The sequence below is a fragment of the Somniosus microcephalus genome, unplaced genomic scaffold (genome assembly GCF_052327205.1).
Source record: "Somniosus microcephalus isolate GS21.2 unplaced genomic scaffold, FLI_Smic_1.0 unresolved_chr7, whole genome shotgun sequence".
NCBI classification, from domain to species: Eukaryota; Metazoa; Chordata; class Chondrichthyes; order Squaliformes; family Somniosidae; genus Somniosus; species Somniosus microcephalus.
This window is the reverse complement of record NW_028225185.1, coordinates 1,280,001-1,299,816: the sequence shown is the minus strand read 5'-3', so window position 1 is coordinate 1,299,816 and position 19,816 is coordinate 1,280,001. Positions and strand designations below refer to the sequence as shown.

At 48.4% G+C, this 19,816-nt stretch overlaps 1 protein-coding gene across 1 annotated transcript in view; it reads right to left on the bottom strand.

Moving 5' to 3' along the window:
• LOC147086344 (uncharacterized) overlaps positions 1–19,614 on the bottom strand; it is a 58,078-nt gene extending 38,464 nt beyond the window's left edge. Inside the window, exon 1 of the mRNA XM_085978407.1 lies at positions 19,454–19,614. Within this exon, the coding sequence (XP_085834533.1) occupies positions 19,454–19,511 (58 nt within the window). The 5' untranslated portion in view covers positions 19,512–19,614. The remainder of the gene's footprint in view (positions 1–19,453) is intronic.
• Positions 19,615–19,816: the final 202 nt, after the last annotated feature.

Here is a 19,816-nt window from a genome sequence, read left to right as displayed (position 1 = left end):
TATTTGTTCCGGCTCTGTTGAGATGCAACCCGTCCGACCTGTACAGGTCCCACCTCCCCCAGAAAAGGTCCCAATGCCCCAGGAATCTAAAGCCCTCCCTCCTGCACCATCTCGCCAGCCAGGCATTTTGCTCTATCCTCCTATTTCTATACTCACTTGCGCGTGGCACCGGGAATAATCCGGAGATTACTACCTTTGAGGTCCTGCTTGAATGCAGTTCTGAGAGAGTGCTGCATCAAAGGTGCTGTTCTTCAGATGAGACTTTAAACTGAGGCTCATCTGCCAATTCCATTGGTCCTGGTAGACATTAAAGATCTCGCGGAACCAGCAAAATAAAGTGGGGCGCTGTCAGTCAAAATTCCTCCCTCAAATACTACAACCAAATCAGTTGGTCGTTTATCTCATCATTGCTGGCCCAAACTGTTGTCATGTTTGTGTGTGACACATGCTGTCCCTTCCCTCGTTTGTCGCTAGCAGCACTTCATCTCTCCGGCTAACATAAAAGGGAACCCAAAAGTCTATTATAAACATATAAATAGTAAAAGGATAGTCAAAGGAAGGGTGGGACTGATTAAGGACCAAAACATTGATCTTCTTGTGGAGGCAAAGGGCATGGCTGAGGGACTGAATGAGGACTTTGCATCTGTCTTCACTAGAGAAAAGGATGCTACCAATGTCATAGTAAAGAAGGAGCCAGTAGTGATCTTGGATAAGATAAAAATAGATAAAGTGGAGGTACTTAAAAGGTTGGCAGCACTCAAAGTAGAAAAGTCACCCGGTCTGGATGGGATGCATCCCAGGTTACTGAGGGAAGTAAGAGTGGAAATTGCAGAGGCTCTGGCCACAATCATCCAATCCTCCTTGGATATTGGGGTGGTGCCAGAAGACAGGAGGATTGCAAATTCACAATATATATTAATGATCTAGACAAGGGAACTAGATGTAATATTCAGGAAAGATAGGCAAAAAGGAAAAGGAGGTGGGGTAGCATTGCTGGTTAAAGAGGGGATTAATACAATTGAAAGGAAGGATATTAGCTCTGATGATGTGGAATCTGTATGGGCAGAACTGAAAAATACCAAGGGGCAGAAAACGTTAGTGGGAGTGGTATATAGACCTCCAAACAGTAATGCGGAGGTCGGGGATGGCATCAAACAGGAAATTAGAGAAGCGTGCAATAAGGGCACAGCAGTTATCATGGGTGACTTTAATCTACATATAGATTGGGCTAACCAAATTAGTAACAATACTGTGGAGGAGGAATTCCTGGAGTGTATACGGGATGGTTTCCTGGACCAATATGTCGAGGAACCAACTGGAGATCAAGCCATCTTAGACTGGGTATTATGTAATGAGAAAGGATTAATTAGCAATCTTGTTGTGCGAGGCCCCTTGGGTCAGAGCGATCATAATATGATAGAATTCTTCATTAAGATGGAGAGTGAAGTAGTTGACTCGGAGACTAGGGTCCTGAATTTAAATAAAGGAAACTACGATGGTATGAGGTGCGAGTTGGGTAGGATTGATTGGGGAATGACACAAAGGGTTGACGGTGGATGGGCAATGGCAAACATTCAAAGATCGCATGGATGAACTACAGAATTTGTTCATCCCAATTTGGCATAAAAATAAAACAAAAAATGTGACTCAACCGTGGCTAACAAGGGAAATTAGGGATAGCATAAGATCCAAGGAGAGAACATATAAATTGGCCAGAAAAAGCAGTAAACCTGAGGATTGGGAGCAGTTTAGGATTCAACAAAGGAGGACAAAGGGATTAATTAAGAAGGGGAAAATAGAGTATGAGAGTAAACTTTCAGGGAACATAAAAACTGACTGTAAAAGCTTTTATAGATATGTGAAGAGAAAAAGATTGGTGAAGTCAAGCGTAGGTCCCTTGCAGTCAGAATCAGGGGAATTTATAATGGGGAACAAAGAAATGGCAGACCAATTAAATACATACTTTGGTTCTGTCTTCACAAAGGAGGACACAAATAACCTCCCAAAAATGTCGGGTCCAATGACAGGGAGGAACTGATAGAAATCAGTATTTGTAGGGAAATGGTGTTAGGGAAATTGATGGGATTGAGGCCTGATAATCTACATCCTAGGGTACTTAAGGAAGTGGCCTAGAAATAGTAGATGCATTGTGGGTCATCTTCCAAAATTCGATCGACTCTGGAACAGTACCCATGGATTGGCGGGTAGCTAATGTTACCCCACTGTTCAAAAAGGGTGGTAGAGAGAAAACGGGGAATTACAGACCGGTAAGCCTGACATCGGTAGTGGGGAAAATGCTAGAGTCCATTATAAAGGATGTAATAGCAGAGCACTTGGAAAAAAGTGACGGATCGGACAAAGTCAACATGGATTTACAAAAGGTAAATCGTGCTTGACTAACCTACTGGAATTTTTTGAGGATGTAACTGGTAAACTAGTTAAGGGAGAACCAGTGGATGTGGTGTATTTGGATTTTCAAAAGGCTTTCGATAAGGTCCCTCATAAGAAATTAGCATGTAAAATTAAGGCACATGGGATTGGGGGCAAGGTATTGACTTGGATAGAGAACTGGTTGGCAGACAGAAAGCAAAGAGTTGGAATAAACGGCTCTTTTTCCGAGTGGCAGGCAGTGATTAGTGGGGTACCGCAGGTATCGGTCCTTGGACCCCAGCTATTCACAATTTATATTAATGATCTGTATGAGGGAACTAGATGTAATATCTCCAAGTTTGCAGACGACACAAAGCTGGGTGGGCGTGTGTGCTGTGAGGAGGATGCTGAGAAAATCCAGTATGATTTGGACAGGTTGGGTGATTGGGCAAAAGCATGGCAGATGCAATATAATGTGGATAAATGTGAGGTTATCCACTTTGGTGGCAAAAACAGGAAGGCAGATTATTATCTGAATGGCAATAGATTGGGAGAAGGGGAAGTGCAACGAGACCTGGGTGTCCTTGTGCACCAGTCGCTGAAGGTAAGCATGCAGGTGCAGCAGGCGATTAAGAAGGCAAATGGTATGTTGGCCTTCGTAGCGAGAGGGTTTGAGTATAGGAACAAGGATGTCTTGCTGCAGTTATACAGGGCCTTGGTGAGACCACATCTGGAGTATTGTGTGCAGTTTTGGTCGCCATATCTGAGGAAGGATGTTCTTGCCATGGAGGGAGTGCAGCGAAAATTCACCAGGCTGATACCTGGGATGGCAGGAATGACGTATGAGGAGTGATTGGGTCGATTGGGCTTGTACTCGCTGGAGTTTAGAAGAATGAGAGGGGAATCTCATTGAAACTTATAAAATTCTAACAGGACTGGACAGACTAGATGCTGGAAGGATGTTCCCGATGGTCGGGGAGTCCAGAACCAGGGGCCACAGTCTAAGGATAAGGGGTAGGCCATTTAGGACAGAGATGAGGAGGAATTTCTTCACCCAGAGAGTGGTGAACCTGTGGAATTCTCTACCACAGAAGGCAGTAGAGGCCAATTCATTAAATATATTCAAGAAGGAGTTGGATATATTTCTCAAGGCTAAAGGGATCAAGGGATATGGGGAGAAGGCAGGGACAGGGTACTGAGTTTGGATGATCAGCCATGATCGCATTGAATGGCGGAGCAGGCTTGAGGGGCCGAATGGCCTACTCCTGCTCCTATCTTCTATGTTTCTATTTCAAATGTTACACCCCTATTTAAAAAAGGGAGAGAGATAAACCCGGCAACTGCAGGCCAGTCAGTCCAACATCGGTGGTGGGGCAACTGTTAAAATAATCCAGAACAAAATGAGTTGGCATTTGGAAAAGTATGGCCTAATAAACGTTTGACTAACTTGCTCGAGTTCGTTGATGAAGTAACGGAAAGGGTTGATCGGGGTAGTGCGGTTGATTTTGTGTGTATGGACTTTCAAAAGGTGTTTGACAAAGTACCACATAATAGATTTGTTAACAAAATTAAAACCCATGGGATTAAAGGGAACAGTGACAGCATGGATACAAAATTGGCTAAGGGTCAGAAAGCAGAGAGTAGTGGTGAAGGGTTGTTTTTGAGACTGGAAGGAGGTACGTTCCCCAGGGGTTGGTATTAGGACCACTGCTCTTTTTGATTTATATCAATGACCTAGACTTGGGCATAATTTCAAAGTCTGCAGATGACACGAAACTCGGAAATGTAGTAAACAATGAGGCGGCTAGTAACAGACTTCAGGAGGACATAGACAGACTGGTGAAATGGGCGGACACATTTAACGCAGAGAAGTGTGAAGTGATTCATTTTGGTAGGAAGAATGAGGAGAGGTAATATAAACTAAAGGGTACAATTTTATAGTGGGTGCAGGAACAGAGAGACCTGGGGGTGTACGTACACCAATCTTTGATGGTGACAGGAACAAGTTGAGAAGGCCGTTAATAAAGCATACGGGATCCTTGGCTTTATTAATAGAGGCATAGAGTACAAAAGCTAGGAAGTTTAAACCTTTATAAAACACTGGTTAGGCCTCAGCTGGAGTATTGTGTTCAATTCTGGGCAGGGCACTCTAGGAATTATGTCAAGGCCTTTGGCGAGGGTGTAGAGGAGATTTACCAGAATGGTTCCAGGGATGAGGGACTTCAGTGATGTGCAGGGACTGGAGAAGCTGGGATTGTTCTCCTTAGAGCAGAGAAAGTTAAGAGGAGATTTAATAGAGGCGTTTAAAATCATGAGGGGTTTTGATGGAGTAAATAAGGAGGCAGTGTTTCCACTGGCAGGAGGGTCGGTAACCAGAGGGCACAGATTTAAGGTGATTGGCAAAAGAACCAGAGGCGACATGAGGAAACATTTTTACGCAGCGAGTTGTTGTGATCTGGAATGCGCTGCCTGAAAGGGCGGTGGAAGCAGATTCAATAGTAGCTTTCAAAAGAGAATTGGAGAAATTGGGAAAAAAAATTACAGGGAAATGGGAAGGAGCCGGGGAGTGGGACTAATTGGATAGCTCTACCAAAGAGCCGGCACAGGCACGGTGGGCCGAATGGTCTCCTTCTGTACTGTATCATTCTATGATCCCATGAGATTCAGTGGCCCCAATAAATCTCTGAATCAGAATATGGAGGGAAACCAGTGTCCTGACAGGAACTGGATTAAGTGCACCAGTGGCAATCCCTCAGAAGTGTAGGTGGAACGGTATGTGGTGGAGAGGTTGGGAGGTGTGGGGGTTGGGATGGTGAGGAGTCACGCGGGTGGGGAAACCTGAAATATCCAGATAAGAACCAGCAAATATTAAGACTTGTGATATTAAAAAGGATTAAATGACCTCAATGTTCGGAGGGCCTTGTATTTCACAGCCTGTGATGCTATGCTGCTAACCACAACAACACGCCCTGATTTAGACTCACTTCCTCACCCATTCACCTTGGCTTTGCATTGTGTCACCCAAGAGTCTGACATGCAGCCCGCAGGAGAACAGATTCTGTTGCTCTGATGCAAAATAAACTTTACTTTACATCATGCCACCTTATTCACGGATCAAAAATAAGCAAAGGTGTGCTTAAAAAAAATACTCCAAGGAAGCATGACAAGGGGAGCTGTGCTGCCTCACTTCAATTAGATCACAGAAATATCCCCAAACCACCTCCCACTGTCCTTGGCTCCCAGGACTGTCCCTCTCCGGAGACATTACAGGCCTTGCTGAGTGAACCTCCCCCAGCCCAGGCACCGTTTAACAGGCATCCTCTGCAACTTACTGCTAATTCTTGTGCTTTAGCCTGGGTGGGTATTTACAGTAAGGGGCATTAACCCGCACATAGGTACATGCAGGGTCACTGGGGACTCGGACTGAAGGATACATGGTGATGAGGGTGACCTTTAACTTCACCTTCCTCAGTGAATGGTTAAAGTGATTCCCAGCACAACCTCCATTCCCTAACCACCAATTCGATCCCCGAGCTGAGCTTCCAACCCCATATCCGTTCAATCACCGAGACCACGTACTTCCACCTCTGTAACATCGCCCGTCTCCGCCCCTGCCTCGGCCCATCTGCTGCTGAAACCCTCGTCCATGCCTTTGTTACCTCTACACTTGACTATGACAATGTTCTCCCGGCCGGCCGGCCATTCCCACCCTCCATAAACCTCAGCTCATCCAAAACTCGGCTACCCGTGTCCTAACTCGCACCGAGTCCCGTTCACACATCACCTCTGTGTTCGCTGACCTACACTGGCTCCCGGTCCGACAGTGCCTCGATTTTAAAATTCATATCCTTGTGTTCAATTCCCTCCATGACCCCGCTCTGTAACCTCTTCCAGCCCTACAATACTCCAAAAACTCTGAGTTCCTCCAACTCTGGCCTCTTGCGCATCCCCCCCATCCTTCACAACACCGTTGGCAGCCGTGCTTTCAGCTGTCTAGGCCCTAAGCTCTGGAATCTCCTCCATAAACCAATCCACCTTTAAGACGCTCCTTAAAACCTACCTGTTTGGCCAAGCTTTTGGTTCCCTGTTCTACCGTCTCTTTCTTTTACTCGGTGGCAGTTTTGGTCTGGTTTACGCTGCTGTGAAGCGCTGTGTGACGTTTCACTACGTTAAAGGCAATTTACAAATGCAAGTTGTTGTGGTGGTTCGAGGTTGGAATAAAAGATTGAAATCAGTTTGAATTATTGAGCTCAGCAGCTCCTTCCCCATCACCGGGAGATTGCAACTTCCTTGTACCTCCTTACAAGGGGGCGCTTGACCATCTGTTTCTCTGTTGATGACACCGGGACAACCCAATGTCAGTTTTATTGATCAACTAACAAAGCCATGCTTCAGAGGCTTCAGAAACCTGCAGTCTACAGTCAACACAGCAAACAATATTCGTACTTCATTTGATAAATTCCCTTTGCTTGGTATGATTTAGTTTACTATTGGTTCTGCCCCTTCAAAAAGGGGGCACTTTTGTTAGGTTATTTTTTTAATTGGACCCAGTGTCAAAGTGCAGAAAAATATTAAACAGGCAAAGTTGAAGGCACTTTATCTAAATGCACGTAGCATTCGCAACAAGGTGGATGAATTAATGGCACTAATAGAAGTAAATGGGTATGATGTAATTGTCATTACAGAGACATGGTTGCAGGGTAACCAAAGCTGGGAACTGAATGTTCCAGGGTACTCAACATTTAGGAAGGACAGACAAAAAGGAAAAGGAGGTGGCGTAGCGCTGTTAATAAGGGATGAGATCGGTACAGTAGAGATAAAAGATCTTGGCTCGGCAGATCATGATGTAGAACTGGAATCAGTTTGGGTGGAGCTAAGAAATAGGAAAGAGTGGAAAACATTGGTGGGAGTTGTGTATAGGCCACCAAACAGTAGTGGTAATGTAGGGCACAGTATCAATCAAGAAATTAGAAGTGCATGCAACAAGGGCAATACGGTAATCATGGGGGACTTTAATCTACATATTGACTGGGCAAATCAAATTACCACTAATGGTGTGGAGGACGAATTCTTGGAATGCATGCGAGATGGCTTCCTGGATCAGTGTGTGGAGGAACCAACCAGGGAACAGGCTATTCTGGATCCCACCACCAAACGTATCTTCCCCTCCCCGCCCCTTTCAGCATTCCGTAGGGACCGCTCCCTCCGAGACACCCTAGTCCACTCCTCTATCACCCCCAACAGCCCTTCCCCTTCGCCTGGCACCTTCCCGTGCAAGCGCAGGAGATGTAACACCTGCCCCTATACCTCCCCCCTTCCCACTGTCCAGGGCCCCAAACACCCCTTCCAGGTGAAACAGCGATTTACTTGTACTTCTTGCAATCTAGTATTCTATATTCGCTGCTCACGATGTGGTCTCCTCTACATTGGGGAGACCAAACGCAGATTGGGCGACCGCTTTGCGGAACACCTCCGTTCAGTCCGTAAGGGTGACCCCAAGCTTCCGGTCGCCTGTCATTTTAGTTCACCGCTCCATTCCCACTCGGACCTCACCATCCTTGGCCTCTTGCATTGTTCCACGGAAGCTCAGCGTAAACTCGAGGAACAGCACCTCATCTTCCGATTAGGCAGTCTGCAGCCTTCCGGACTCAATATCGAGTTCAACAATTTCAGATCATAACCTCGGCCCCCATTACATTTTTACTTATATTTTTTTCCACCCCTTTGTTTTGGGTCTTCCCTTCCCCCCCAGCTTTCCTTTTTTTTCTCTCTTCTCTCTCCCACATGGCAGCTGTCTCCCATCCTGCCAGTACACTTCACACCTAATCTCAGCCGTCTTTTGTCTCCACTGTCCTATTAGCATCTCGTCTGGTTTCGAATACCTCTTAATGTCTCTTTTACTTCTTTTGTTCTATCGCAGCCCTGACTTCGATCTATTTTATTTCCTTTCCAGTTTTGAAAAAGGGTTTCGACCCGTAACGTCAACTCTAATTTCTCTCCATGGATGTTGCCTGGCCTGCTGAGTTTTTCCAGCATTTTCTGTTGTTATTCTGGATCTGGTACTGTGTAATGTGAATGGGCTAATCAATAATCTTGTAAGAAGTCACACAACACCAGGTTATAGTCCAACAGCTTTATTTGAAATCACAAGCTTTCGGAGCGCTGCTCCTTCTTCAGGTGAAGTGGAGAAATGCATAAAGACACAGCTTATATAGTCAGAGAATCATGTCAGATGTTTACAGGTAACCTTTCCAACTGCCATTTATCACACCTCGGCAGAGAGATAATCACAGCAGTCAAAGGTGTGAATGGTGTCCAAACAGGTCAGTCAGGGAAACATTACATCAAAGAACAATGAGGTGGGGTCACAAGGGGTCAAATATTGCAGATGCTGGGGTCTGTATGAAAAACAAAAAAACAGACAAAAAACATTTTTTTTTGGCTGGAAATCACAGCAGGTTCGGCCGCATCTGTGTAGAGAGAACAAGCCAATGTCGACTCGAGTCTGGATGACCCTGCGTCAGGTGGGGTTACATGTAGCGTGACATGAACCCAAGATCTCTGTTGAGGCCGTCCTCATGGGTGCGGAACTTGGCTATCAGTTTCTGCTCGACGATTTTGCGTTGTCGTGTGTCTCGAAGGCCGCCTTGGAGAATGCTTACCCGAAGATCGGAGGCTGAATGTCCTTGACTGCTGAAGTGTTCCCCGACTGGGAGGGAACACTCCTGCCTGGTGATTGTTGCGCGGTGTCCGTTCATCCGTTGTCGCAGTGTCTGCATGGTCTCGCCGATGTACCATGCTCCGGGGCATCCTTTGACTGCTGTGATTATCTCTCTGCCGAGGTGTGATAAATGGCAGTTGGAAAGGTTACCTGTAAACATCTGACATGATTCTCTGACTATATAAGCTGTGTCTTTATGCATTTCTCCACTTCACCTGAAGAAGGAGCAGCGCTCCGAAAGCTTGTGATTTCAAATAAAGCTGTTGGACTATAACCTGGTGTTGTGTGACTTCTTACATTTGTCCACCCCAGTCCAACTCCGGCATCTCCACACAATAATCTTGTGGTAAAGGGGCCTTTAGGGACAAGTGACCATAATATGATTGAATTTTATATTAAGTTTGAGAGTGATGTAGTCCAATCTGAAACTATGGTCTTCAATCTAAACAGAGGAAACTACAAGGGTATGAGGGACAAGTTGGCCATGGTAGATTGGGAGACTACACTAAAAGGTATGAAGGTAGACATACAATGGCTAACATTCAAGGAAATAATGCATAATGTGCAACAAACATATATTCCTCTAGGGCATAAAAACCCAAAAGGAAAAGTGATCCAACCATGGCTAACAAAAGAAATTAAAGCTAGTATTAAGTCAAAGGAGGAAGCTTATAAAGTTGCCAGAAAAAGCGGTCATCCTGAGGATTGGGATCTTTTTAGAAATCAGCAAAGGGGGACCAAGAAATTGATAAAGAAAGGGAAAATGGAATATGAGCACAAACTAGCGACAAATATAAAAAAGGATTGTAAAAGCTTCTATAGGAAAAGACTGGCGAAGGTAAATGTAGGTCCTTTACAGTCAGAGATGGGAGAATTTATAATGGGAAATGAGGAAATGGCAGAGAAATTAAATAAATACTTTGTTTCTGTCTTCACGGAGGAAGACACAAAAAACCTCCCAGAAATACGAGAAAACCAAGGGTGTGGCGAGAATGAGGAACTTAAAGAAATTATTATTCGTAAAAAAACAGTACTAGCAAAATTAATGGGACTAAAAGTCGATAAATCCCAAGGACCGGATGATCTACATCCTAGGGTTTTGAAAGAGGTGGCCATTGGAATAGTGGACGCATTGGTTGTCATCTTCCAAAATTCTATAGATTCTGGAACGGTTCCTGCAGATTGGAGGATAGCAAATGTAACCCCGCTATTTAAGAAAGGAGGGAGAGAGAAAACGGGGAACTACAGACCTGTTAGCCTCATCAGTAGTTGGGAAAATGCTGGGATCTATTATAAAGGATGCAATAACTGGGCATTTAGAAACTAATAGTAAGATTGGGCGGAGTCAACATCGATTTATGAAAGGGAAATCCTGTTTAACAAACCTATTGGAGTTCTTTGAGGATGTAACTAGTGGAGTAGACAAAGGGGAACTGGTACATGTGGTGTATTTGGATTTTCAGAAGGCCTTCGATAAGGTCCCACACAAGAGGTTGGTGAACAAAATTAGGGCACATGGAATTGGGGGTAATATACTGGCATGGATTGAGAATTGGTTAACAGACAGAAAACAAAGAGTAGGGATAAACGGGTCTTTTTCAGGATGGCAGGTTGTGACTAGTGCTTGGGCCCCAGCTATTCACAATATATATAAATGATCTAGACGAGGGAACTAGATGTAATATCTCCAAGTTTGCAGATGACACAAAGCTGGGTGGGCATGTATGCTGTGAGGAGGATGCTGAGAAACTCCAGTATGATTTGGACAGGTTGGGTGATTGGGCAAATGCAGTATAATGTGGATAAATGCGAGGTTATCCACTTCGGTGGCAAAAATAGGAAGACAGATTATTATCTGAATGGCAATAGATTGGGAAAAGGGGAAGTGCAACGAGACTTGGGTGTCCCTGTGCACCAGTCGCTGAAGGTAAGCATGCAGGTGCAGCAGGCGGTTAAGAAGGCAAATGGTATGTTGGCCTTCATAGCGAGAGGATTCGAGTACAGGAACAAGGATGTCTTGCTGCAGTTGTACAGGGCCTTGGTGAGATCACACCTTGAGTACTGTGTGCAGTTTTGGTCACCTTACCTGAGGAAGGATGTTCTTGCCATGGAGAGAAGGCAGTGAAGATTCACCAGACTGATACCTGGGATGGCAGGAATGACGTATGAGGAGAGATTGGGTCGATTAGGCTTATACTCGCTAGAGTTTAGAAGAATGAGAGGGGATCTCATTGAAACTTATAAAATTCTAACAGGACTGGACAGACTAGATGCAGGAAAGATGTTCCCGATGGCCGGGGAGTCCAGAACCAGGGGTCACAGTCTAAGGATAAGGGGTAAGCCATTTAGGACTGAGATGAGGAGGAACTTCTTCACCCAGAGAGTGGTGAACCTGTGGAATTCTCTACCACAGGAGGCAGTTGAGGCCAATTCATTAAATATATTCAAGAAGGAGTTAAATATATTTCTTAAGGCTAAAGGGATCAGGGGATATGGGGAGAAAGCAGGGACAGGGTACTGAGTTTGGATGATCAGCCATGATCTCATTGAATGGCGGAGCAGGCTCGAGGGGCCGAATGGTCTACTCCTGCTCCTATTTCTTATGTTCCTTGGGGAAGACAGATGCCAAGTACTCGTTTAGTACCTCAGCCATACCTTCTGCCTCCATGCATAGAGTCACAGTCATACGGCACAGAAGGAGGCCATTCGGCCCATCGAGTCCATGCCGGCTCTCTGTCGAGCAATCCAGTCAGTCCCATTCCCCCGCTCTATCCCCGTAGTTTATTTCCCTCAAGTGCCTATCCAGCCTCCCCTTGAAAATGGTGGTGTAGTGGTAATGTCACAGAGGCCTGGACTATTGATCCCGAGACCGGAGTTCAAATCCCACCAGGGCAGCTGGGGAATTTAAATTCAGTGAATTAAATAAATCTGGAATAAAAAGCTAGCGTCAGTAATGGTGACCCTGAAACTACCGGATTGTCATAAAAACCCATCTGGTTCACTAATGTCCTTTAGGGAAGGAAATCTGCCGTCCTTACCTGGTCTGGCCTATATGTGACTCCAGACCCACAGCAATGTGGTTGACCCTGAACTGCCCTGTGAAACGGCCCAGCGAGCCGATCAGTTGTAACTAACTGCTGCGAAACAAAATAATAAGAATGAAACTGGACGGACCCCCCGGCATCGACCTCGGCACCGGCTACGGACACGACAACGGCACACCCAGCCCAGCCGACCCTGCAAAGTCCTCCTCACCAACATCTGGGGACTTGTGCCAAAATTGGGAGAGCTGTCCCCCAGACTAGTCAAGCAACAGCCTGACATCGTCATACTCACAGAATCATACCTTTCAGCCAATGTCCCGAACTCCTCCACCACCATCCCTGGGTATGTCCTGTCCCACCGGCAGGACAGACCCACCAGGGGCGGCGGCACAGTGGTATACAGTCGGGAGGGTGTGACCCTGGGAGTCCTCAACATTGACTCTGGACCCCATGAAGTCTCATGGCTTCAGGTCAAGCATATGGGCAAGGAAACCTCCTGCTGATTCCCACCTACCGCCCTCCCTCAGCTGATGAATCAGTACTCCTCCATGTTGAACACCACTTGGAAGAAGCACTGAGAGTAGCAAGGGCACAGAATGTACTCTGGGTGGGGGACTTCAATGTCCATCACCAAGAGTGGCTCGGTAGCACCACTACTGACCGAGCTGGCCGAGTCCTGAAGAACATAACTGCCAGTCTGGGCCTGCGACAGGTGGTGAGTGAACCAACAAGAGGGAAAAACCTACTTGACCTCGTCCTCACCAATCTAATCTACCCATCGCAGATGCATCTGTCCATGACAGCATTGGCAGCAGTGACCACCGCACAGTCATTGTGGAAATGAAGTCCCATCTTCACACTGAGGACACCCTCCATCGTGTTGTGTGGCACTACCACCGTGCTAAATGGGATAGATTCAGAACAGATCTAGCAGCTCAAAACTGGGCATCCATGAGGCGCTGTGGGCCATCAGTAGCAGCAGAATTGTATTCCACCACAATATGTAACCTCATGGCCCAGCATATCCCTCACTCTACCATTACCATCAAGCCAGGGGACCAACCCTGGTTCAATAAGGAGTGTAGAAGAGCATGCCAGGAGCAGCACCAGGTGTACCTAAAAATGAGGTGCCAACCTGGGGAAGCTGCAACACAGGACTACATGCATGCTAAAAAGCAGAAGCAGCATGCTATAGACAGGGCTAAGCGACCCCACAATCAACGGATCAGATCAAAGCTCTGCAGTCCTGCCACATCCAGTCGCGAATGGTGGTGGACCATTAAACAACTAACGGGAGGAGGAGGCTCCATGAATATCCCCATCCTCAATGATGGTGGAGCCCAGCACGTGAGTGCAAAAGACAAGGCTGAAGCGTTTGCAACCAACTTCAGCCAGAAGTGACGAGTGGATGATCCATATCGGCCTACTCCAGAGGACCCCACCATCACAGAAGCCATTCTTCAGCCAATTTAATTCACTCCATGTGATATCAAGAAACGGCTGAGCGCACTGGATACAGCAAAGGCTGTGGGCCCTGACAACATCCCGGCTGTCGTGCTGAAGACTTGTGCTCCAGAACTAGCCGCGCCTCGAGCCAAGCTGTTCCAGTACAGCTACAACACTGGCATCTATCTGACAATGTGGAAAACTGCCCAGGTATGTCCTGTCCACAAAAAGCAGGACAAATCCAACCCGGCCAATTACCGCCCCATCAGTCTACTCAATCATCAGCAAAGTGATGGAAGGTGTCATTGACAGTGCTATCAAGCGGCACTTACTCACCAATAACCTGCTCACTGATGCCCAGTTTGGGTTCCGCCAAGGTCACTCGGCTCCCGACCTCATTACAGCCTTGGTCCAAACATGGACAAAGGAGCTGAATTCCAGAGGTGAGGTGAGAGTGACTACCCTTGACATCAAGGCAGCATTTGACCGACTGTGGCGTCAAGGAGCCCTAGTAAAACTGAAGTCAATGGGAATCGGGGGGAAAACTCTCCACTGGCTGGAGTCATACCTAGCACAAAGGAAGATAGTTGTGATGGTTAAAGGTCAATCATCACAGCCCCAGGACATCGCTGCAGGAGTTCCTCAGGGCAGTGTCCTAGGCCCAACCATCTTCAGCTGTTTCATCAATGACCTTCCCTCCAACATAAGGTCAGAAATGGGGATGTTCGCTGATGACTGCACAGTGTTCAGCGCCATTCACAACTCCACAGATAATGAAGCAGTCCATGCCCGCATGCAACAAGACCTGGATGACGTTCAGGCTTGGGCTGATAAGTGGCAGGTAACATTCGCGCCACAGAAGTGCCAGGCAATGACTATCTCCAACAAGCGAGAGTCTAACCACCGCCCCTTGACATTCAATGGCATTACCATCGCCGAATCCCCCACTATCAACATCCTGGGGGTCACCATTAATCAGAAACTTAACTGGACCAGCCACATAAATACTGTAGAAACAAGAGCGAGTCAGAGGCTGGGTATTCTGCGGCGAGTGTCTCACCTCCTGACTCCCCAAAGCCTTTCCACCATCTACAAGGCACAAGTCAGGAGTGTGATGGAATACTCTCCACTTGCCTGGATGAGTGCAGCTCCAACAACACTCAAGAAGCTCGACACCATCCAGGACAAAGCAGCCTTCTTGATTGGCACCCCATCCACCACCTTAAACATTCACTCCCTCCACCACCGGCGCACCGTGGCTGCAGTGTGTACCACCTACAAGATGCACTGCAGTAACTCACCAAGGCTTCTTCGGCAGCACCTCCCAAACCCGCCACCTCTTCCACCTAGAAGGACAAGGGCAGCAGGCGCATGGGAACACCACCACCTCCAAGTTCCCCTCCAAGTTACACACCAACTTGGAAGCATATCGGCGATCCTTCATCGTCACTGGGTCAAAATCCTGGAACTCCCTCCCTAACAGCACTGTGGGAGTACCTTCACCACACGGACTGCGGCGGTTCAAGAAGGTGGCTCACCACCACCTTCTCAAGGGCAATTAGGGATGGGCAATAAATGCTGGCATTGCCAGCGACGCCCACATCCCATGAACGAATAAAAAAAAAACATTGAGTGTCTCCGCTTCCACCACTTCCGTCGGCAGCGAGTTCCAGGTCCTCACCACTCGCTGCGTAAAAAAGTTTTTCCTCACGCCCCCCCTCTATCTCTTGCCCAAAACCTTAAATCTGTGTCCCCTAGTCCTTGTACCATCAACTAGTGGGAACAGCCTTTCCTCGTCTAGCCTATCCAAACCCGTCATAAGTTTGTACACCTCGTATCAAATCACCCCTCAACCTCCTTTGCTCTAATGAAAACAAATCCATTCCGGTAAATCTCCTCTGCACCCTCTCAAGGGCCTTCACATCCTTCCTAAAGTGTGGTGACCAGAACTGAACACACTACTCCAGTTGTGGCCTAACCAGCGCTTTATAAAGGTTCAGCATAACTTCTTTACTTTTGTACTCAATACCTCTATTTATGAAACCCAAGATCCCATATGCTTTGTTAACCACTCTCTCAATATGTCCTGCCACCTTCAGGGACCTATGCACATTAACTCCCAGGTCCCTCTGTCCCTGCACACTCTTTAAAACTGTGCCATTAAGTGTATATTGCCTCTCCCTGTTCCTTCTGCCAAAAGGCATCACCTCGCACTTCTCTATTAAATTCCATCTGCCACTTGCCTGCCCATTCTGCTAGCCTTTCTATGTCCTGTTGCAGTCGATTGGTATCATCCTCACTGTTTGCCACACCCCCAAGTTTGGTGTCATTGGCAAATTGAGAAATTCTGCTCTGTATTCCAATATCCAGGTCATTTATATATATCAAAAAAAGCAGTGGCCTCAGCACTGACCCTTGGGGAACACCACTGTCGACCGTCCTCCAGTCTGAAAAACAGCCATTTACCACAACTCGCTGTTTTCTGTCCTTAAGCCAATTCCTTATCCAAGCTGCCACTGACCCACCTATTCCATGAGCCTCAATTTTGTTAACCAGCCTTCTATGTGGTACTTTGTCAAACACCTTCCAAAAATCCATGTAGACAACATCCATTGTATTCCCTTCATTGCATAGGTCTCCTTTTGATCCCTACTCGGCTCCTCGTGGGCCATGCTCACAAGCAGGACAGTCAGTGTTCAATGACATGGGAATGAAAACGCAAATGTCTTCTCTCTCGGATTCTGCCTTATTCATATCTGTCCCACTGTCTCATCCAGTCGCAGGGCAACACCTTCAGACCTAGGTGGGTCCTAAACTATTCAGTGGATGGGAAGTCTGACAGGACAGCCACAGAGAGAGGGGGACTGAGAGACGGTGCATAGGAGAATCGCATAGCGGGGAAAAATAATGTTTTACCGTCTCAGCATACACGTAAAAAACTTCTCGACGTCAGCCCCATTTCAGCCTCTAGGAGACCAGCAGCTCCCCGCTCAACACACGCGTGTGGAACCAGACCTTCCCTCACACCATTTCAAATATGACAAATAATTAAACATTTAAAAACTACACATGGGCCTTTCAGTCTGTGTACAGAAGGTTCCTCACATAACTCACAGGAGCGTAAATCAGACAAGATTTAACACCAAGCCACACAAGCAGATACTAGGACAGGTGCCCAAAAGCTTGGCAAAAGAGCGTCTTAAAGGACCTGGAGAGTTTTCATGACAGAATTGCAGAGCTCAGGGCCTGGACAACAGCAGGCACTGCCGCCAAGGAAGGCGGAGATGCGCAAGAGGCCAGAACTGGAGGAGCCCAGAGACCTCGGCAGGTTGAAGGGCTGAGAGAGGTTACAGAGTTGGGAGAACACTGAAAACCTCGATGGTTGATAAATGTGCAGGGCGATGAGGAGAGAGCAGGGGAGTGGGACTCATTGGAGAGCTTTCAAAGAGGCACATTGGGCAGAATGGCCTCCTGCGCTGCATCATTGGAGCTTCTGTCCTCTCTACAGATGTTTGCAGCCCTCTCTGCCTCCGAGTTAACTGCAGGGCAGAGGGGAGCCTGGCCCTTGTGTGAGGAAATCCCCGAGAACAGCCACCGAATGGGCTCAATCAGGGACCAGCATTAATCTGAATCATTGCCAGCAGTGTCTCCGGGGAGGGGAGATTCTCCTTCACAAATGTTCTGCTTTCCCAGAGAAAGGGAGGTCTCTGTCTGCACTCTAACACCCCAGGAGGGTTAACCCCAGGAGGGGCCCCTGTGGACCGGGCAGTGGGGCAACCACTGAATCCAATTCCTTCAGGAAACACAATCCACTCCAATCCTGTGCCACAGCACCCACCCCACGGATTGTTCATACAATGAACCCCTTTACCGCTGGGCTCGAGTATTTTACCCGTTAAACATCCCCTGCAAGTCTCTGTTGATTTTTCACTCACACCCTCAACGCTTTACTCAACTTTCAAATCGCACAAAAAGCGCAGAACCGGAATTTGACTCCGGTTCCCCGAACCTCAGCAATTAAAAGATTCACAGCCTTTGTCCGCCGCCCTCGATCCATTCCCACTTCACTCCCTCCTCACTTGGTTCCGCTCCCGTTACATAAAGTCCCCGTTAACATTAAACTGCCTTCACATTTTTACCCAACTCGTTCTAGGGGGCAACTTTCCGCGGACAGGTGCGGCCCCCTTCCCGGGAAATCACCCCCTTCCCCCGGGAAATCACCCCCTTCCCCGGGAAAATCACCCCCTTCCCCGGGAAATCTCCCCCTTGCCCCAGAAAATCACCCCCTTTCCCAGGAAATAACCCCTTTCCCCAGGAAATCACCCCCTTCCCCAGGAAATCACCCCCTTTCCCAGGAAATAACCCCTTTCCCCTGGGAAATCACCCCCTTCCCTGGGAAAATCACCCCCTTCCCGGGAAATCACCCCCTTCCCCCGGGAAATCACCCCCTTCCCCGGGAAAATCACCCCCTTCCCCAGGAAAATCACCCCCTTCCCCGAAAATTCACCCCCTTCCCCGGGAAATCACCCCCTTCCCTGGGAAATCACCCCCTTCCCCAGGAAAACTCCCCCTTCCAGGGGAAATCTCCCCCTTCCCCGAGGAAATCTCCCCCTTCCCCGAGGAAATCACCCCCTTCCCCGAGGAAATCACCCCCTTCCCGGGAAATCACCCCCTTCCCCGGGAAATCACCCCTTTCCCTGGGAAATCACCCCTTCCCTGGGAAATCAGCCCCTTCCCTGGGACATCTCCCCCTTCCCCGGGAAATCACCCCCTTCCCCGAGAATTCACCCCCCTTCCCCCGGGAAATCACCCCCTTCCCCGGGAAATCACCCCCTTCCCAGGAAATCACCTTCCCCAGGAAATCACCCCCTTCCCCAGGAAATCACCCCCTTCCCCGGGAAATCACCCCTTACCCGGGAAATCTCCCCCTTCCCCGGGAAATCACCCACTTCCGCGGGAAATCTCCCCCTTCCCCAGGAAATCACCCCCTTCCCCGGGAAATCACCCCTTACCCGGGAAATCTCCCCCTTCCCCGGGAAATCACCCACTTCCGCGGGAAATCTCCCCCTTCCCCAGGAAATCACCCCCTTCCCCGGGAAATCACCCCCTTCCCCGGGAAATCACCCCTTACCCGGGAAATCTCCCCCTTCCCCGGGAAATCACCCCCTTCCCCGGGAAAATCACCCCCTTCCCCGGGAAAATCACCCCCTTCTCCAGGAAAATCACCCCCTTCCCCGAAAATTCACCCCCTTCCCCGGGAAATCACCCCCTTCCCCGGGAAATCACCCCCTTCCCCGGGAAAACTCCCCCTTCCAGGGGAAATCTCCCCCTTCCCCGAGGAAATCTCCCCTTCCCCGAGGAAATCTCCCCCTTCCCCGAGGAAATCTCCCCCTTCCCCGAGGAAATCACCCCTTCCCGGGAAATCACCCCCTTCCCCGGGAAATCACCCCTTTCCCTGGGAAATCACCCCTTCCCCGGGAAATCACCCCCTTCCACGGGAAATCTCCCCCTTCCCCAGGAAATCACCCCCTTCCTCAGGAAATCACCCCCTTCCCTGGGAAATCTCCCCCTTCCCCAGGAAATCACCCCCTTCCCCAGGAAATCACCCCCTTCTCCGAGAATTCATCCCCTTCCCCGAGAATTCACCCCCTTCCCCGGGAAATCAACCCCTTTCCCTGGGAAATCACTCCCTTTCCCTGGGAAATCACTCCCTTTCCCTGGGAAATCAATCCCTTTCCCATGGAAATCACCCCCTTCCCCGGGAAATCACCCCCTTCCCCGGGAAATCACAGATCTTCCCCGGGAAATCACAGACCCCTCCCAGTGCACACACCGACCCTGCCGTATGATTGGGCGGATTTAAAACTCTCACCTGTTCCGAGGCAGATTCCCAGCAACAGCAGAGCGGGGAGTTGGCGTCTCGGGTCCATTGCAGCCCATCCGCAACAAAAGTCGATTGAAAGTGAACAAGAGAATGATCAGCGCTCAGAGACCGGAGGAGACTCAGCCCGCAACAGGTTCAGCACACCTGTAAACTCCGCCCACACCTGTAAACCCCGCCCACACCTGCAATAAACCCCGCCCACACCTGTAAACCCCGCCCACACCTGTAAACCCCGCCCACACCTGCAATAAACCCCGCCCACACCTGTAAACCCCGCCCACACCTGCAATAAACCCCGCCCACACCTACAAACCCCGCCCACACCTGCAATAAACCTCGCCCACACCAACA